At 35.0% G+C, this 20,022-nt stretch overlaps 3 protein-coding genes across 9 annotated transcripts in view; 2 read left to right on the top strand and 1 right to left on the bottom strand.

Annotated features, from left to right (window-relative positions):
- The first annotated feature begins 35 nt into the window (after positions 1–35).
- Positions 36–3,536, top strand: LOC119770252. Its single transcript, XM_038264773.1, has 2 exons — positions 36–121; positions 3,059–3,536. Exons 1-2 carry the CDS (start codon positions 77–79, stop codon positions 3,395–3,397), a joined length of 384 nt encoding a protein of 127 aa, XP_038120701.1. The 5' UTR covers positions 36–76; the 3' UTR covers positions 3,398–3,536.
- A 3,172-nt stretch (positions 3,537–6,708) lies between these two features.
- LOC6054796 (NADH dehydrogenase [ubiquinone] 1 alpha subcomplex assembly factor 3) lies at positions 6,709–7,515 on the bottom strand. The gene is made up of 2 exons (XM_001870613.2): positions 7,356–7,515; positions 6,709–7,296 (listed from the first exon to the last, which is right to left on the bottom strand). Exons 1-2 carry the CDS (start codon positions 7,412–7,414, stop codon positions 6,780–6,782), a joined length of 576 nt encoding a protein of 191 aa, XP_001870648.1. The 5' UTR covers positions 7,415–7,515; the 3' UTR covers positions 6,709–6,779.
- Positions 7,516–7,639: 124 nt separating this feature from the next.
- The window catches only part of LOC6039691, a 36,182-nt gene continuing 23,799 nt past the window's right edge, over positions 7,640–20,022 (top strand). Inside the window, exons 1-2 of one of the 7 annotated variants that reach the window (XM_038259986.1) lie at positions 7,640–7,812; positions 17,517–17,765. In XM_038259986.1, the coding sequence (XP_038115914.1) occupies positions 17,623–17,765 (143 nt within the window). In that variant the 5' untranslated portion in view covers positions 7,640–7,812; positions 17,517–17,622. Of the gene's footprint in view, positions 7,897–17,237; positions 17,766–20,022 lie in introns of all 7 variants that reach the window. The other 6 variants (XM_038259987.1, XM_038259982.1, XM_038259984.1 and 3 more) reach the window with 6 other exon arrangements.

Genomic DNA, 20,022 nt, shown 5'->3' with positions numbered 1-20,022 from the left:
GATGGCGCGACCGGGAACCAGTGCTGAGAGGAGCTGGCGGATCTATTGGGGCGTATGAATACGAGGGAGGATCCGAATGAGGAGACTTCGGATGCTGAAAGCTACTCCGAGTGGAACCAAGGTAGTTTACAATGCATGTGTGTGGAGTCCATTAATAAAATCAGTGAACCGTGTTTGATAAATGTCATGATTGATAATGTTTTCGTCCAAATGGAGATTGATTGTGGGTCTACTGTGACAGTGATTGGAAAAGTCCAGTATTTTAAACTTTTGACAAACCTTTGAACAGGTGTGATAAGCAACTTTTGGTGGTTAATGGTAATCAACTCAAAATTGAGGGAGAAACAGATGTTTGGGTTAAACTTAATGGTTTCAAGCATAAATTGAAGTTGCTTGTGTTAAATTCTGATTTCAAATTTATTCCGCTTTTTGGCAGGAATTGGATGGATGTTTTCTTTCCTCAATGGAGGCAATTCTTTTCAAACAAGGCAAATATTGATGAACAAGTTAACAGCGTGAGTGTGCAAAATAGTGATCAATGGATTGAGGAGATTAAACGAGATTTTTCTCAGGTTTTTGTCAAGGATTTTTCCACCCCAATCAAAGGATTTGAGGCGGAATTGGTTTTAAAAAGTGATGTCCCAATATTTAAGAAAGCTTATGACGTTCCGTACCGTTTAAGGGAGAAAGTTTTAATTTATTTGGATAGATTGGAGGAAGAGAATGTGATCACTCCAATTGAGGCCAGTGACTGGGCATCTCCGGTAATTGTTGTTATAAAAAAAGATAATAAGATAAGGCTTGTTATTGATTGTAAAGTGTCAATTAACAAAGTTTTGGTGGCTAATGCTTACCCTTTGCCAGTTGCTAGTGATCTTTTTGCTAAATTGGCTAATTGCAAGGTTTTTTGTTCGTTAGATCTCGAAGGAGCTTATACTCAACTTGCATTATCGGAGAGGTCCAGGAAATTCATGGTTATCAATACAATTAAAGGGTTATTTACATACAATCGTTTACCACAGGGGGCTTCTCCTAGTGCGTCTATTTTTCAGCATATTATGGATCAAATTTTGGGCGGAATTGAAAATGTGTTTTGCTACTTGGATGATGTTCTGATAGCAGGTGAAACTGTTGAGGGTTGCAAAAGCAAATTGTTGATTGTTTTAGAAAAACTTGCAAAGGCAAATATTAAGGTGAATTGGGAAAAATGCAGATTTTTGTTACAGAACTTCAGTATTTGGGACATATTATTACGGACAAAGGTTTATTGACCAGCCCTGACAAAATTTCAACGATTCAAAAAGCAAAAGTGCCTACAAATGTACATGAACTAAAATCCTTTTTGGGTTTGATTAATTATTATAATCGTTTTGTTCCAAATTTATCTTCCAAGTTGTACCATTTGTATAATTTGTTGAGGAAAAATGTGAGATTTGTTTGGAGTCATGATTGTGACAAAGCTTTCAATGAAAGTAAACAATCTCTCATTTCAGCCAATATTTTGGAGTTTTATGATCCTTACAAGCCTATTGTGGTAGTTTCTGACGCATCAGGTTATGGCCTGGGTGGAGTGATTGCTCATGTTGTTGATGGTGTTGAAAAACCCATTTGTTTTACATCTTTTAGTTTAGATGACGCGCAAAAGAAGTATCCTATTCTTCATTTAGAGGCTTTGGCTTTAGTTTGCACTATTAAGAAATTTCATAAGTACTTATTTGGACAAGAATTCATTGCTTACACTGATCACAAGCCTTTGCTTGGAATTTTTGGCAAGGAAGGCAAAAATTCAATATTCGTTACAAGACTCCAGCGTTATATTTTGGAACTGTCCATTTATAAGTTTGAGCTTCGGTACAGACCGTCTGCTAAGATGGGAAATGCGGATTTTTGTTCGAGATTTCCATTGAAGCAGTCGGTACCAGCCGAATTGGATCAAGATTTCGTTAGGAGCATTAACTTCAGTAAAGATTGCCCAATAGATTTTGTTTTGGTTGCTAAGGCGACAACTGACGATGTTTATTTACAACAAATTTTAAGCTATCTGCGTGATGGTTGGCCAGCAAAGGTAGACAAACGCTTTATGGACGTATTTGCAAATCAGAATGATTTGGAAGAAGTTGAAGGGTGCTTATTGTACCAAGACAGGGTGGTGATACCACGTGTAATGCAAAGCGGGATTTTAAAACTTTTACACGCCAATCACGCAGGGATAGTAAAAATGAAACAATTGGCACGAAGACAAGTCTATTGGTTTGGAATCAACAAAGATATAGAAAACTATGTTACGACATGCGACGTTTGTGGTAGTATGGCAGTGGTGCCAAAACCGAAATCTTTGTCTAAATGGACGCCAACTACCAGGCCTTTTAGCCGAATTCATATTGATTTCTTCTATTTTTCACATCACACTTTTCTACTAATTGTAGATTCGTACTCAAAGTGGTTGGAAGTAGAGTGGATGAAGCATGGCACGGATTGTGCAAAAGTTTTGAAGAAGCTGGTTGCTTATTTTGCTAGATTTGGGTTACCGGATGTTCTGGTATCGGACGGTGGTCCTCCTTTCAATTCTCATTACTTTACTTCTTTTCTTAGTCGGCAAGGAATTAAGGTAATGAAAAGTCCTCCTTATAACCCGCAGAGCAATGGCCAAGCGGAGAGACTTGTAAGAACTACTAAGGACGTTTTGAAAAAGTTTTTGATTGATCCGGATTTGGATAATATTGATTTGGAAGACCAGATTAACTTATTTTTGATGAACTTTAGAAATAACATACCGACGAGTACAGGGCAATTACCCTCGGAGAAAGTGTTCTCATACAAACCAAAGACTATGCTAGATTTATTAAATCCTAAAAGTAATTATAAAAAACATTTATCTGTTCAGCATGCCTCTGATGATAAGGTACAAGTACCTATAGTATCTAACAAAAAGTCATCTGATGAGTTAGATAACCTGACGGCAGGTGATACCGTGTGGTATAAAAATAACAACAAAAGCATTTCAAAGAAATGGATTTTGGTAACTTTTCTAAAAAAATTCTCTTTGAATACGTTTCAGGTGTCGGCTGGAAGCGCGGTGTGGCTAGCGCATCGCGATCAGCTTAAACCACATTACCAGCAACAAGGCGAACGGCCGAACCTGATGACGCCGTTCGAGAAGTCTACGCCGGACGCGGCAGTGGTGGATTTGGACGTTGAGATGCTGAATTTAGACGAAGATATGTTGGGGGCCGGATACGGCGGAAGCGGCTTGTTCCGGGGTTTCCCGGAAGCTGCAACGGCACGATCCAGAAGCCGGAAGCGAGACGCATCCGCGGCGGAATTGCCGGCGGTCTGCCTTCGGCGCTCGAAGAGAAACAGGAAGCCTGTTTCGAACAGTGAATTCATTTATGATTAATTATACATTAACAGAACACTTTGTTCTTTCAAATTAATACAAACAGTTGAATTAGATTTGTACTTGATACAGTTTTCTTTATATCCATTTATTTGTTATCATTTATCTATGAGTTCGATTAACTTTAGTTTTAAGCAAAGGGGGGGAGGACTGTTGAGTGCCCCTCGTTTTGAATGCCGTCAAATGACAGCACAAATACTTGTAACACGCGTTTTCTATCTGACCTTAAATAAACGAGCTTGCGCTCCATTCGGCCTCTTTTACCGCTGAACACCAAACGGGAAACATCGAGTTTTTCTGCTCCGCAAACCTATCCAAATCACAACCCTCATTTCTAAATCCCGGTTGTTTTAATAAAAAAAAAAAACAATTTTATTAAACAATCAAAACCTCGTGCTCATGTTTTTTTTAAACTTCATTTAAATTTAAGAAGAGCGGTTCTTTTAAGAATGACAAATATCTTCATTTTTGTTTAATTTTAAGTAATTACTGAAAATGTTGCAATGTTTCTTTGCCAAAAAAAAAAAACATTTTGCATAATTTTTCGGCCATTTTTCGCAATTGTACATACAATATTGCAATAAACATATTTAAAAAAACGGTATCAAGAAAACGATATTTTCTGATCAAATTTGCATCTTCAAAAAAAGGAAAACGGATTTGCCCAAAATAATTAAATATAGCCAATTAAAAAAAAAAATTGCGCGCACTCTGGTAAGAAATCAAGGGTTGACTTAAGGCATTTTTCTCTGTATGGGCTATATTTTTGGATGTTGGTATGTTGGTCAAAAATCATTCGACATTTCTGACACTTTTCGATCAAATTTTAATTTTGCAAAAACATTTAAAATAAAACAATTTTTCAACTTGATTTTCAGGTGAAGAATCTTATTTAAAACCGTCAAGAACTCCTTTTTTTTGTTTTTGTGTTGTACCCACCTAAGAAATTGTTTATAAAAAAAGTGTATTTCTTGTCAGTAGAATTTTTGATAATCTCTATAATTATGTGTAACCAAGATATCGGAATGTTTACTATAAATTTATAACAAAAGTTTTGAAAATACATATTTTTACAATTCCGTCGTGAAACTACTTACTTTTCCTGTCATTCTTGAACGACGAAATAGCCTACTTTTCTGTACCAAAAATAACAGAATCGAATAGCAACACTTTTCAAAATAAATGCTGAAAAGTTCTACTTTTCAGCACTCAAATGGTTTCAACATTTTTTTGATTTAAACGATTTATTGACTAAATACATGAAAATTTGAAAATTTGGAATTGCAAAAAATGTTGTTGTTACCTAAACTTTATATCATCTTATTATTTTTTGCTTTGAAATCAGAATGCTGAATGCTCAAAACTTGTTAAAAGTTATTTTACTGTTGAATGTTTCATAAACAACTATTTAAAAAATCTGAGTCACCAAATATTTCAGAAATTCATAATATAAAGTGAAGAAAAAGTATTCAGATCTAATTAAGTATTTTAAAAACTTCATTTTTTATCAATCATGATTATGTACATAAAAAAACAACATTTTAAAAAGAAATGTGTTCTAAATAACTTAAGGGTGCACAGCAAGGAAGGAAGTTGTTGTCTTCTTATTCCAAAATTGTCAAACTTACGGGCACAATCCTACAACAACGGGATTGTAAAATTAGTCAAACTTTGTTGTGAATTACTTTGTGGACAGTACTTTAGGGGATGAATAAAACAAGGAGCGGTGGTGGCTGAATGGTTACGATGTTCGCTTTATAAGCGAATGGTTCTGGGTTCGATACCCATCTGCTCCCAACGAGAAAGTTCTTGACTCATTGAATTTGGAATTAATGAAAAAACTTCAAGCTCACGGCGGGGTTCGATCCCCTGTCCTTAGGATTGGCAAGCAAAATGCTTTCCACTTAACCGTGGAGCATTGGTAGCTTGTAGAGGAATTAGACTGGTATAGATGAATCCAAGAATCGGACAAAGAGTCAAATTGAATGCAAGTTGAACATCAGAACTCAAACAAGATTGCAAGCGCAGTTGAAATTGAATTTAACAATACCTCGCTATAAATAGCCTGGGCGACTGATAGAATTCATCCAATAAGAGATGAGAAGAATTGAAAGCATTCCCATTAGAAATGAGAACACACGAAGAATTCGAACAACAATGCCAAAGGTCGTTACCACTCGCCTAGGGTGGCTCCTCAGACCATTCACCTTCCCAAAAACCGTCCAACTCCAAGCGAAACTTACTTGAGGATACCGTGGAGATTTTCCCTTAATACTCTTAAAAAAGTGGAGCATCAACACTTCCCGGCTTCCAATTCCCTTTCCTTGTCCCTGGTGCGCGGTGGAGATGGGAGCGGCCGGCAATGGACGGCTGCCATGGTGGTAAGAATCTGGTTCAAGTGGAATTGATTCTATTCCCAATTATCGATTCCTAGGCAACTTGGGCTTAGACAATCATCACATCACATGGCGAAAATCCAGTCTGCAATCCGCTAAAATCACCGTCTCCTAGCGAAACGAAGTACTTTAGGGGATGAATAAAACAATATTTCGGTAGTACACTCAACCCCCGGTGGTTGGTCACTTTTTCGTTTGACACTTTTTAAGTTTGTACCCCTTTGGTTGGAACTGTCACTTTTTACACAGCGCCCACGCACACTGTCAAAACAAACTTTTGGTAGTGTGTGTGAACTCCGTGTAAAAGGGGCGTCAAACTAAAAAGTGACCCCGTTCGTTTGACAACAGTTGGTGTCAAACCATCGGGGTTTGAGTTTTGAAGATACTAAAATATCCGAAAATATCTGTAACAAAAATCTGGTTGAAAAGGTTCCTTTAAAAAATCCTGTTTTGGGCTGGAATTGCTTAGCAGCGTTTTAAACTGAAATCAAGTAGTAAATAGCTTAGTGAGCGATCAGGTTCTTTAAAAAAAAAGACAAAATAAGTCGTTTAAATCTGGAGCAACATGGAGGATGGTACGACATTGCTCTTTACGGCCTTTCATTACACGTACGTGTATGGGTAAAAGGCCCTTTTCAAATGTTGCTCCATAAATAATGAAAATCGGCAAATTAGATGCAAGTAGAACCGAATCCTTACAAAAATGATAAAAATCTTTGTCACGTGCTCAAAAAACTCTCTTGAACGATTTTGCTTTGCTTTGCTAAATATGTTTGAATTTGTAAGAAAAATCAAATTTTGAAATACGTGGTATTCGTGCTAACCAATAGACGCGTATATGAAGCCACCTTTAACTGTTTTCCTAAACTTTCTTGGGTAATTTCTCAATCTTAATTTGAAACAACCAGTCCAATATCAGTTCTAAATCGTTACTCACGCAGTTTAAAGCATTCATTATTTTACCTATTGAACATTATCTCACAACTCTAATAATCCTCAACCTCGAACGTCTTGCTCTTGCTGATCTGCCTTCGCATCATATCGTCCTCGTTGATGCGCATCGTCACCGGCGGAATGAGGGCCGCGGCCACCACCCGCCCCTCCGCGTTCAGGAAGTTGAACGTCGCACAGGCCTGCTCCGTGTTCAGCACTTCGACGTTGATTTTGTGCTTGGCCATAAACGAAATGACTTTCTTGCCGAACGCGGGGGTCATCGGGTGGTCGCCGATTCCCACGATCAGGATGTCCACCTTGGGCTCGAGGGCGGCGAAGAGGCTGAGACTTTGCTCGTTGATGTCCTCGTGGGATTCCACGTTCCAGGAGAGGACGGTGCGGGGGAAGAGCGCCATCGGGCCTAGGACGACCATGTCGTTGCTCAGGCGGAATCCGACCTGGCTGTAGGAATTTATTAGCAGACCGACGTCCGCTTCCTTGTTGAGGATCGTGACGGAGGTTTTGCCGTCGCCTTCGTAGGTCGCGGTGGATAGGCGGGTTAAGCCGGTGCTTTGAGGGGGAAATTTTGTTAGGTTTTGGCGGGCGAAGAGATAGGCATTTTGACTTACCAAATGTTCCGAACGCTGGTGGATCGGAGCACGCTCCTTAAACCTAAAATCGCTTGCATTTTTATGTAATAATTAGGTCTAATTTTAATTTTGTAACATCGTCCTAGAAATTTGAACTCGTAACTCGCCACTCAAAACATTTTGTTTACAACAACAATCATCACGTTGTGCAATCCGTCAGGCAAAACGATCACTTTTGGCTGCGTACTTCACCAATGTCCGCTCCCCCGTGTTGACATTCGATTTGACAGCTTCACGATACAAAACGGCCAAATCCCGCGAATCGGGGTGACACCAAAAAAAGTGAAAGAAAGTAGAAAACTGGCCAGGAACGTCGTCGTCGTCGGAATCGATTCGGGAGCAGTTTTGTGCAAAATTTAGGGTACTTTAACCGCGGGACGTGCGTGTCCACGTTCCGGCCGTTGGCGGCGCGTCCAGCAAGTGTTTCCGGTTGCCGGTAAGGGTCGCATTCGCGTCGGAGAGCAGCGGTTTTCGATCGGAACAAATTCAAGAAAAGAAAAAACGGTGTTTTCTCCTAAAAGTGTGTTAATTTTTTTCTCTTTGGGGAAAGGGGGCGGAAGAGGACGGTTCCCCCCGACGGGGGGAGGGAGAACAAGTGTCCACCGTGTGTGTGTGGCGACTACGTCGTCATTGAGGAAAATTTATGCTGGAAAAATGCAGCGGCGGCGGCGACCTCGGGGAGAAAGGCAGCAGAAAGAAGGAAAATAAACACTGATAATGTGGTCAATATCTCCGATGGGGCCGGAGAGGGGGGAAGTGATTGAAGGAAGAATCGAGTGATGTCGTCGTGTCTTGTGATGTGTGTTGTGGTGGGAAAGGAATGAGGGAGGACGGTTTGATACTGTGCCGGAGCTGGCTGAAGAAGAGATAGTGCACCAAAGATTGTCTTGGGGGAAAGGGAAGAGTTGCACAACGCGAGCGGTTATGAGTAGTCGGGACCAGTTTAGGAAGATCCGGATAGGGAATATTGATTTTTAAATGTTTTTACGAGATACCAGTTTTCTTTTCAAGACAATGCAATGTAAATAGTTTTGGCCTCAAAAATACTTAGTATTATTTGATAGGGTTTCCATAAACTTTTCAAAGAAGAATTTATCAAATTTGGTTTCATTTTACTTCTAAGTAAAGTGACTAGTGAGTGAACAGATTATAATTTCATTTTTACACTCATTTTGCAAGTTGTAAATTTTTTTTTGAAACTTTGAAATCATTTCCATAAAAGAGTAATGATAACAAATCACCAGAAGGGCATAGGTAGTCGTAAACATAATTATTCATCGACTAAAATCTGTATAGAGTGATATTGATTTGTGATATTTATATTTGATGCTATTTTGATTTTTTGCTACTGAGCTATCGGGTATAACGTACGTTTAGTTTTTCTCTCATACTTGGATTTTTTTTATCGAATTCGGTTAAAAAACAGTAAAGTTTAGATCAGTAAACTATCTGTCAAAATGAACAAAATTTCACCGAATTTCGGTTGTACGATGAACAATAATAAACTTTATTACCGAATTTGGTTGAGTTTTTACCGAATTCAGTAATTTTCAGTTTACCGAACTGTTCAGAAATTGAAAATTCGGTTGACTTTACCGAATTCGGTAAAAAAAAATCTAAGTGTGATAAGTTATACGTGGTGATTGTTGCATTCGATCGTAATTTTTCGACTCACGATCGAGATTTCTCGATAGTAAGATTACGACTTACCATCGACAAATCGCGATCTACATCGACAAATTACGACTTACCATCGACAAATTACGATCGTAATTTTACTGTTGAGAAATCTCGATCGTGGATCGAGAAATTACGATTGAAATTTGGAATACCACTTTTTAAAAAAAATCTAAGTTCAATATTTTTATGCAAAAAAAATACGAAATTAAAAAAATATAAATCAATTTCAAAAATTTTAAAAACCTCAAAAAAATTAAAAAAAATCAAAATATTTTAAAAATTTTAAATATTCCAAAGATTTTAAATTTTTTAAAGATTTTAAAAATTTCAAAAATTTCAATTCCTTTAAAAAAATAAAATTTAAAAAAAAATTATACTAAAATTTAAAAAAAAATAAAATTTTCAAGATTTTTGAATTTTTTTGAAAATTTAGAAATTTTTGAAAATTTTAAAATTTTAAAATCTTGAAATTTTTAAAATTTTTGAAATTTTTGAAATTTTTAAAATTTTAAAATTTGGAAGGCTGAAAGCAAAAGGTTGTTTTCACAACAACTTTTGTTTTTGTCAAATCGACCCAAACATAACATAAGGGGCACAAAACCAAAACGTAAACATTCGGGATTATTCCACTATTCCATTCATTAGTGCACTCCCTGCATTCCCTTCAATAATCAGATTGATAGCTAACAATTTCCTATTGAAAAAAAAAGTTATTTTTTTCGTAGTTCAGGAATTTTTGTAGTATAAAGTGTTCATTTCATACTTTCTCAACACTAATTCACATCAAATCAAAGTTTGGTTTACTTTTCACCAAGGATTTTTGTAGAAAAATCTTCATCGAAATACAATATTTAATGCGGTCCCGCGGCTGCTGTTCAGTACACTTCTGAAGATTTTCTATGTTTAACACCTCTTATGTACACCATTCGATCACAAAACTTCACCAATCATCAAAATTTCCGCTGAATTTCTCATTACTTCTAACTAAACAAAAGGGCTCATTAGTGCGTCCAATTTCCCCGAAATTCAAGCGGAAGTATACATTTAACTGACTTCTTGGCACATTATTTTTTTTTAATTTACAAAAAATAGTAATGAAAACACTAAACTTTATTTTATTCTATTCAATTTACTGTTCTTATAATTTATCAGTTCGTCTGAAAATTTCATATCAAGGTTTATTTCAGATGATATTAGTTTCTGAAGCTTTTCACAACTGATCTTGCAACAAAAATTACGAATGAAAATTAACTATTATAATTCTAGTTAGTTTTTAAAACAAAAAATGTTGTTATATCATCTGAAAATAAGATCAAAATTGAGTTTTTTTTACGATTATGTTTACCATGGCGCCAAATTGGATGAAAATTGAAAAAAAAAATTATTTGATGTCTTAAAGAGGGTTGTGCAAGAAGATTTTGGTTTGTTTCAAAGTGTTTACAGTTTAATAAAAAAAAATACACTTGAGCTTACAGAGCGTAAGCGGTTTTAATATGAAATTGCATCTAAACTACTTTTATTGCTTAGATTTTTTTTTGAGCTGAATCATGGTGTCGAAAACCTGGAATTGTCAGGGAATTTTATTTGACCTGGAAAAGTCAGGGAAAGTCAGGGAATTTAAAGCTGGGTCAGGGAATTTCGATGATCTTAAAAATATTACTACAAAATTTCATTTCTTTTTGAAAATTTGCCCTTGATGATGTATTTGAATGTATTCCAGGCCAAACTTTGCAACATTGTGTTTAGGCCAGATCCTTGCGCTCCGCCCTTCAACTTTAAATGGGATTTAACCCGTAAAAAAGATTTTTTTTCAAAAATGTCAATTTTTGAGGCATTTTAGCCACCAATGCGTTTACCAAAAACATCACTGGCGTGTAGGCCAGATCCTTGCGCATCTTTTGGTATATATAACATTGAAGTTTGGAGCATCCTGGAGCTCGGTACAGATCTTCAAAGTTTGGCAATTTTTCAAAAAATTGGTCCCAGCAAAATCAAATGGCGTCTCGGGCGTCGCGAGATGCGACGCATATCTTTTTTGCCGGGGACGCATTGGTGGCTAAAATGCCTCAAAAATTGACATTTTTGAAAAAAATCTTTTTTTACGGGTTAAATTTCATTTAAAACTGAAGGGCAGAGCGCCAGCTCCTGTTACATCAAATCAAGCTCATATTTGGGATTTAGGCTCAATATGCCCACCGGAACAAACCCCTGAATGCCCGCCAAAAAGTAATTTTTGTTACACTCTAATAAAGATTCTATATTTTGAAAATTTTGTGTATTCTAAAGTGTAAGCAAAAAAGTGATGGTGAAATGAAATTAAAAATTAAATACAAGAATTAAAGAAATAAAACAAAAATTTATGGAATAAACAAGGTTGTTACGGACGGCGTAAATTTGGCGCGGATTTCGCGCGGTAGCAATCTTAATTTAAAAAAATATTGAGAGAGATAAAATTACATTCAACTTATAAAAAAATCAAAGATATCAATATTCAAAACTAATAAAATTACATAAAAACAATCAAGAGAACAAACAAATATTATTTTTAAATTCTTAAATTATTAAATTCTTAAATTCTTAAATTCTTAAATTCTTAAATTCTTAAATTCTTAAATTCTTAAATTCTTAAATTCTTAAATTCTTAAATTCTTAAATTCTTAAATTCTTAAATTCTTAAATTCTTAAATTCTTAAATTCTTAAATTCTTAAATTCTTAAATTCTTAAATTCTTAAATTCTTAAATTCTTAAATTCTTAAATTCTTAAATTCTTAAATTCTTAAATTCTTAAATTCTTAAATTCTTAAATTCTTAAATTCTTAAATTCTTAAATTCTTAAATTCTTAAATTCTTAAATTCTTAAATTCTTAAATTCGTAAATTCTTAAATTCTTAAATTTTAAATTCTTAAATTCTTAAATTCTTAAATTCTTAAATTCTTAAATTCTTAAATTCTTAAATTCTTAAATTCTTAAATTCTTAAATTCTTAAATTCTTAAATACTTAAATTCTTAAATTCTTAAATTCTTAAATTCTTAAATTCTTAAATTCTTAAATTCTTAAATTCTTAAATTCTTAAATTCTTAAATTCTTAAATTCTTAAATTAAATTCTTAAATTCTTAAATTCTCAAATTCTTAAATTCTTTCGATTTTCCTAAGTGACGCTTTGGTAAGATCATCGAGTATGAACTGTATCTTTAATTTAAAATTTCAAGATCCTCGATTACAATTTTTATTTTTGTGTTAAGATTTCAGTCAGTTTTTAGATCTAAATTTCTAAGTGTTGAAATTTCTGATTTTTTTTGCCAAAATGTTTGTTTTGGCTTTTCCCTCTAGTTTACCTAATCCTAGCAAAAACATATTTTCAGCGTTTCAAGATTCTGCGTCCTGAGATTACAACATTGAATTTATTATAAAACTCTTTTGTATGTTTGTTGCAAAATTATTTTTCTTAAAATGACGTGGATTTTGCGCGGATTGGGTTTTAAGATGGCGCGGATTTTTTTTTCGATTTCTCCGTAATAACCCTGACTAACGGAATTTGAGAGTTCAAGAATTTATAAAATATGACATGAAAAATTAAGTTGTTTCCAACATCCGAGATTTCATAGGGATTGTACAACTACACATTTCACATATTTTCCCCAAACAACGTTCAAGGGGTTACAAGGAGGAGTTCCCGTGATCAGATCGAGCTTAAATTTGGAATCTTTTCCAAAACACCCAAATATCTAAGTTTGATAAATAATGACTTTTTGGAAAGCTCGATCAGGTTGTATTTTGTTTTTATTTTTATAAAATGTTTTGATCGTGTGAATCATCGTCTGTAAGCTCTGGTCAAGGTTGAAACCATTTTTTTAATTTTTATGGCAAAAATATTTTTTTTGTAAAATTATTTAAGAAGATGTTTTGTTCAAATATCCAGGAACCGTTTACTTTAAATACAATCATTGTTGGAAAAGACCGTAAACATGTACTTGAAAAAATCAATTTAATTTTATATTTTTCTAAGTTTTTCAGTTTTGTTTTAATCTTTCTTAAGGTTCTACAAAATTACATATTTTTCAAGGTTTTGTCTCCAAACCCTTTATTTTTTTATAAAAACACAATCAAAAATGACATCGGCCTTTAATTCAAATTTTCAATTGATTTTTTTTTAAACTTTAAACAATTAATTTTCTTTAGTAAATGAAGTGAAACTAACTAATCGCAATTTGAAATTTGCAACAATTGTAATTATTAATTATTTCCAGAGTTTTTTTTTAAAGGTCTAGTAAGCTATTGTGTTTCATATGTTTAGGACTTACTAAAAAAAACTCTACAGTTTTTGGTAAAGGGCAACATTTAAAATGGCATCACCAAATAAAAAAACACAGGACGATTTTATAGTTGCTCATTTTGGATGTTCGATAAGAAAAAAATTATTGACAAAATAAAAAAAAAAGTTTTTAAGTTTTTGCAGAATCCATCGTTTAAAAATAAAATAAAAAGGTCATTGAAGTTTTTCAATATCTTAAATTTCCAATATTCAAAAAGGAAAATGCATGAAACCATAAAAACGCTCCAAACAATATTTTAGTAAAAAATAGAAAATAAAAAAAGAAATTGGTGGTCTGGAGTGGTCAGGGAAAAGTCAGGGAATTTTATTTTGGGATTTGGATCGACACCATGTGAATCATTAAAAAATTACTTCGTATAGTATAGAAGGTGTCCAAAAAATGCAAACATATTTTAAAATCTAGCTCCAAATATTTAAAAACTTTGAGTTGTGATTTCATAAAAAAATATATTTTTAGTGAAAAGGCAGTTTTTAAGGTGAATTCGATGCGTAATATTTGATATGGAAAAAAGATTTGTCTACAAATCCATATTTTCTTCATGATTTTTTTTTCATTTCAACGTCGTCTCAATATTATTCTTTATCATGTTCTCTCAAACTGTTCACAACGCCATAATTAATTGCAATTTTATGGTTTTGAAGCATGGATTCATTTTTCTCGCTGTCCAAACACAGTAAAAAGAAAAATAATACTGCACAAAAATGCAAACGATTACTTTTTTACAACATTGTTGTATAAATGCCTATAAATTTAGAATATTTATATATTTTCTCGACATTTTTTTTTCTGCAAGCGGTTTAGGCATTAATTGACCCTCGCACTAATTTTGATCATTGAAGTTGCTATTTTATACAATATTGTTGAATAATATAAATCAGAACAATTTTCGATAAATTTAAAATTTTCCGGGAAATTTATTAAAAATTTCCCGTTTCCCGGCAATTCTGTAACCCCGGGAAATTGGACGCTCTAGCTCATAAACATCATTCAAAACAACAATCAGGTGACAGTGCTTTAGTGCCCTTTCAGTTCTCTTCGTAATTGCATTTAGAAAGGTCCCATGTTCATAACATTTGGAGAGTTAATAGGGCCTAATAACGAGATTTTTTTAATTTTTATTGCGAAAATCAACATAATTTAGAAGCATTAAAGCTGAATAACTCAATTATTGAGGGTTTTGATGTGTTTTATCGTATCATCAGTAAAAATCCCATCAGTCAAGCTTCTTAAATAGAAATTGGGTCCTAAAATGAAGCTTAGATTGCCGATTTTATTGTTTACAGCGATAAAGCTTATTTTTCTGAGTGCAATGACCCCTTGTACGACCGCAAAGAGTTCAAATGGATTTTTAAATCAATTTTGAAAAATAAACCTTGCGGTCCTTCTTGACAGAAAAGCTCGGCACTTTTTGGTCTCAATTTTGTCATATTTGGAATCCTTGGTCTATAGCAATCCTGGATGTCTATAGCACATTTTGAAGGGCTTCAAAAGACCTTTCGAATGCATCTAAGAGAGTTGGAATTGATGAAGTTTTACGGAAATGCGAGCAATTTTAAGAATTTTCATGTGTTTTGGACCTCAAACTTCAATGCCCGTTTTACCCCACTTCCCTTTGTCGTAGAGGGCTCATATTTGGCATGAGTTCATCTCATGCATAGACAAACAAACGCTGAAAGTTTCATCCAAATCGGAGCACCTCGATACGACCTGTTTCACATCGGTGAAAAACTCGCTCAAAATTTTTATTTATATATACATTTTTTTTTACAGTGAATTTATGAAATTTATAAGATTTTGCAAATCAAACATATACCCTGATTAGTATGCGATACGTTTGCAATACAGGTTACGCGATCATTCACTTGTTTGATTTTTTGTCGAAAGCAAATCATTTTTTTTGCAGGCCAAGAGCGAATGATGCTGATGATACCTCTTCAGTTGACGCTCAGGCGAGGAACATCCTGGAAGGAGCGTAACTTACTACATCCGTAGTCCTGTTAGATCATTCTTGATCAAGACAGTATAGCTCTGGTTCCTTGCAAGTGTCCTATTTTCTTACCTCCACGTTAGGCTTGGTTTTCATGATGACCTAGCTGGTGGCCTGTGGAAACGGATCGTAAACCTTTGACCACCGCGGGTCAAAGTCGAGACGGCTAAAAGAAAGGGGCGCGACAATGTGGGAAAGGGAAGTATTTTGTGATTGTAGACGGTATTGTTTTGATTCGCAGTATGTTGAGTCAACTGCTGTGGATGTACCTGAAACATCGCACAACGGGGTTTCTCTTCTCTTCTTTCTCAGGTACCACTTATCTCCTATTTTTATTTTGCGCTACTGATTGTCACTTCTTCACTGATTCTTCTATTTAAAATCCATCATTTGATTTTTTTCCACTCTTTTTTATCAATTGATACTGCTGTAACAAACTTTGCGTATCCCTTAAAAATATACTTTTCCTTAATGTACTACTAATATCAAGTCTATTTATCATTTGCTTATTTTTTTTTTTTGAATTTTATTGCGAATTTTTTTATTAGAATAATTCTTTATCTGCCCTATAAATAATCATTACTATAATCTAAGTTTGTTTTTTATCTCTATTTATTAACTATTGTCTAATTTTACATCTAGTACATCCAGCTTCTCTTTTTTTTTTAAATGTATTCATCATTCTCTTACTATTGATTCTAGATTTTTTTTATAAAATATATTCTCTTTTACTGTCTATTGTTTTCAATCTTCATCCTTTTCTTCTAACAAGTGAGGTTTGAGTCCTTACTCAGTTTAACACAAATATTACTATTGTACTTTTGAAAAACTTTTATAAAATGCTTAGGACCAAAATATTGTAACAAAACACCGCGACAAAAGAAATAGCAACATATAAACACGACTCAACAATAGGGAAGATTTCAGGAGATAACAATACACAGTAAATAACAATTAATTTTTGAATTCAAACTAAAAATAAAACAGTTTTTGCTTTAATGAAAGTTGATAGGCACACTATAAATGGTTAGGCGCTTATACTTACATCAAACCCTACTTAATGTACCACCCCGGCCGAGTTAAAATGCGTAACCGGAAAAGAAGGTGTGCATGCCTGGCACGAACACTCAAAGCGTGTTCTAGCGTGCTGCTCGTACTGACTCAGAGGGTGAGATGTAGGTGTAAGGGCAGTGCGTGTTCCTCGGGAACCTAGTGCATAAGATCGGTCAAGGCCCGTTCTTACACTGAAAATTGCGAATGTATTCTGAATAGTGTAAAAAACTTCAAATAAAATTGCCATTACCTTGACGTTTTCTATTGCGAGATTCCTACTCGAAACCAGGAGTCCGAAGGTTTGAAACGGTGTGACAATATTTTTACATCTAAGTTTCCATCCAAAAACTTCTGTTTATTAGTTTAAATTATTCATAGTTAAGTAAGACCACAATCTCCACAACCACAATGATTCTTATATTTTTGCTGTTTAGAAAAATGCAAAGCTCCACTCCGCTCATTCATGACACCAATCTTTCTCTCTCCCGTATTAATCGTGCATAATTTACCATTAATAAACGCTACTCGGTCGCGACCGCGTCTTTAGCGACACCACCACCTCTTCGTAAGTATACTATATTGCTAGTAGCGGACAACTATTGAATCGCTGCGGCTGACTGGCTTCGTCGCGATACAAGTGCAGCATAGTGGGGAATTAAAAAAAAAACAACTGTCAACTTCAAAATGTGCTCCAGTTATCCCGAGAGTAGTGCCTTTCTCCCCGATTGTCGTCGCCAACTCCGGACTGGACCCGGCGGAATCTGTTGATCTGCCAAGCGTCTAATGCTTCTTTGAACGCACAGTTAGTAGGTAGCCTAGTTTCAATCGGTTGAGCGCGGCCGCGGGTCTGGTGAGAAAAATTCGGAAAATATGCGTGAAAAGCACATTGTGTTATCAATCGAAGTGGCGAGCCCGGCCCGGCAGCAAAGAATCAAAAAAAGCGAAAGAAAGTAGTGTAGTGAGGAAATTGGGTCTCGTGGCCAAACCGACATCGCCAAAGCTGCGCAGTGGGGAGTCTCGAAAATTACCATGCTGAATGAAGAGGAAACTAATTGAATCAGAGTGTGGTGCAACACTTCCAGCGAGCCAACGACGACGACGACCCGATGAGACAAGAATCTCAATCAAGTTGTGAGTTGCAAGAAGAAAGCAGGACATTTGCAGAGTGAAACCCTCAAGTACCGAAAAATGATGGACGAGGACGCGCTGATTGCGCGGGCCAAGGAGGAACGGGCCAAGATTTTCCAGCGCTATGACCTCGGCCGGAACGCGGGCGCCGTCATCGATCCCTGGGAGGATCCGATGTACGAGGTGTACCACCAGACCGATCGGTGAGTAGACCACGTACCTTGGTTAGTTGTTTTGATTGGTGCAGTCGATGTTTGCGTTTTGTTGTGGGTGGTAGGAGCTGGTAGAGTAGGTAGAGACTTTTGCTTTCAATCAATGCCATGGGAAACGCAACGTTTGAATGGGGGCGTGAGTGTGGGTTTTTTCACACGTGGGGTAAAATGCTAATCAAATTCTAAATGTTGAAGAAATTATTTGGTTGTTTTCTAAACCACTGAAGTTCATATTTATTTCATCGTTTGTATTTCAATGTTTTTATTAAAAAGAATTCCGTTTAATCGTTTGACACTGAAATTCGGACCATTAGGAACGACCAAACATATATTTGTTTTTTTTTTTTGCTTTTGACATGAAATGTTGCTTAAGGTGCTATTACACTACGGCAAACACACGCACAAACTCGCACTTTTTGACAGTTTGCCTGCTTTGTTTGTTTGCCTGGATTTGTTTGTACAAGTTTGCCGCAAATAAGTCTGCAAGTTTGGCAAACTGTCAAACACGAAAAAGTGCGAGTTTGTTTGTTTGTTTGCGGTAGTGTAATGGCTCCTTAATTCAACTTTTTGTTTGGATTTTGCCTTTGTATATTTTTTAAAACTGATTTTATTTCACATTTAAACATTCTTTATGTTTGAATTTTATTCTTATCATCTCTGCAAAAAGATTGCTGAGCAATTCTCTGAGATTTCAGTCATTCGATTTTTTTTTGTATTTTTTAATCCGGCTGAAACTTTTTTGGTGCCTTCGGTGTGCCCAAAGAAGCCATTTTGCATCATTAGTTTGTCCATATAATTTTCCATACAAATTTGGCAGCTGTCCATACAAAAATGAGGCATGCAAATTCAAAAATCTATACCTTTTGAAGGAATTTTTTGATCGATTTGGTGTCTTCGGGAAAGTTGTAGGTATTGATAAGCACTACACTGAAAAAAATGATACACGGTAAAAAAATTGGTGATTTTTAATTTAACTTTTTGTCACTGAAACTTGATTTGCAAAAAAACACTATTTTTATTTTTTTTATTTTTTGATATGTTTTAGGGGACATAATTTTTTTTCAGAAATTTCCAGGTTGTGCAAAAAATCTTTGTGCGAGCTATGAATTTTCGAGCCAACACTATTTTTTTCAAAAAATCGAAATATTGGTCGTAAAAATTTTTCAACTTCATTTTTTTATGTAAAATCAAATTTGCATTTAAAAAGTATTTCAGTGAAATTTTCATCAAGTGCACCGTTTTCAAGATATAGCCATATTTAGGATTTTTTTAAAAAATAGTCGCAGTTTTCCATTTTTTTTAAATTAGTGCACATGTTTGGCCACTTTTGAAAAAATATTTTTGAAAAGCTGAGAAAATTCTCTATATTTTGCTTTTTTGAACTTTGTTGAAACGACCTATAGTTGCTGAGATATTGCCATGCAAAGGTTTAAAAAGCAGGAAAATTGATGTTTTCTAAGTCTCACCCAAACAACCCACCATTTTCTTACGTCGATATCTCAGCAACTTTTGAAATTTTCAAATCAATATTAACATTTCAAAAGGGCCAAACATTCAATATTACGCCTTTTTGAAATGTTAGTCTTGATTTAAAAAAAAAAGTTAAAATATTTTTTTTCGGAAAGATCGGAAAAAATGGTAATCTTAAGAGATACACCCTGTCAGTTAGGCTTTAGGGTCGCTATTGATCGTTGAAGTTTGTATAGAAAATATCGCAAAAATGTATGGGGAAAAGCAAATATTTCAAAATTCCACCAAAAGGTTGCGTTAAATGAGTGTTGGATTATTGTCAAGTGTGCGATTCTTATGTAAACTTTCATCAACTTTGTCGAAGACTTCAAAACGATCCGAGTTAACCCCAACGAGTAATAATTCAATCGGTTTAATAAAAAAACGTATTTGTATGAGAAGATTTTTTTAATCCTATTGTACGACTGATAGCAACCCTTAACAGTTTTTTCTCAAAATTTTCACAGTTAAGCTAAGAACAAGATTGTCCGTTCGACGCAGTGGTGAACGCAGAACGCTGTGCCAGTTCGATTTTTCCAACAACTGTCAGTCGAACAATCTACAGGGGTTGCTTTGTTCAATGGTCGATGACTGGCAGGCTATGATGACAGGCGCAAAATTTTGCGTTTGCGTCCAGGTCTGACGGACAATCTTGTTCTTACCTTTACTTATTTTTTGTCTAAGGAATCGGGTTAGGTAGTATCCCTATCAGTGCTGAAAATGTTATGGGTCATGACGC

This window comes from Culex quinquefasciatus, chromosome 3 (genome assembly GCF_015732765.1).
Source record: "Culex quinquefasciatus strain JHB chromosome 3, VPISU_Cqui_1.0_pri_paternal, whole genome shotgun sequence".
In the NCBI taxonomy this organism is placed as follows: domain Eukaryota; kingdom Metazoa; phylum Arthropoda; class Insecta; order Diptera; family Culicidae; genus Culex; species Culex quinquefasciatus.
The sequence above is the reverse complement of the archived record's forward strand: the minus strand, read 5'-3'. Positions and strand labels throughout refer to the sequence as shown.

Excerpts from the sequence above, each read along its gene's own strand:
- LOC6054796 (XM_001870613.2), bottom strand. The coding sequence starts at position 7,414 with ATGCAAGCGATTTTAGGTTTAAGGAGCGTGCTCCGATCCACCAGCGTT. Across the intron at positions 7,297-7,355 it reads ACCAGCGTTCGGAACATTTG|CACCGGCTTAACCCGCCTAT; the intron begins GTAAGTCAAAAT and ends TCCCCCTCAAAG.
- LOC119770252 (XM_038264773.1), top strand. The coding sequence starts at position 77 with ATGAGGAGACTTCGGATGCTGAAAGCTACTCCGAGTGGAACCAAG. Across the intron at positions 122-3,058 it reads CTACTCCGAGTGGAACCAAG|GTGTCGGCTGGAAGCGCGGT; the intron begins GTAGTTTACAAT and ends AATACGTTTCAG.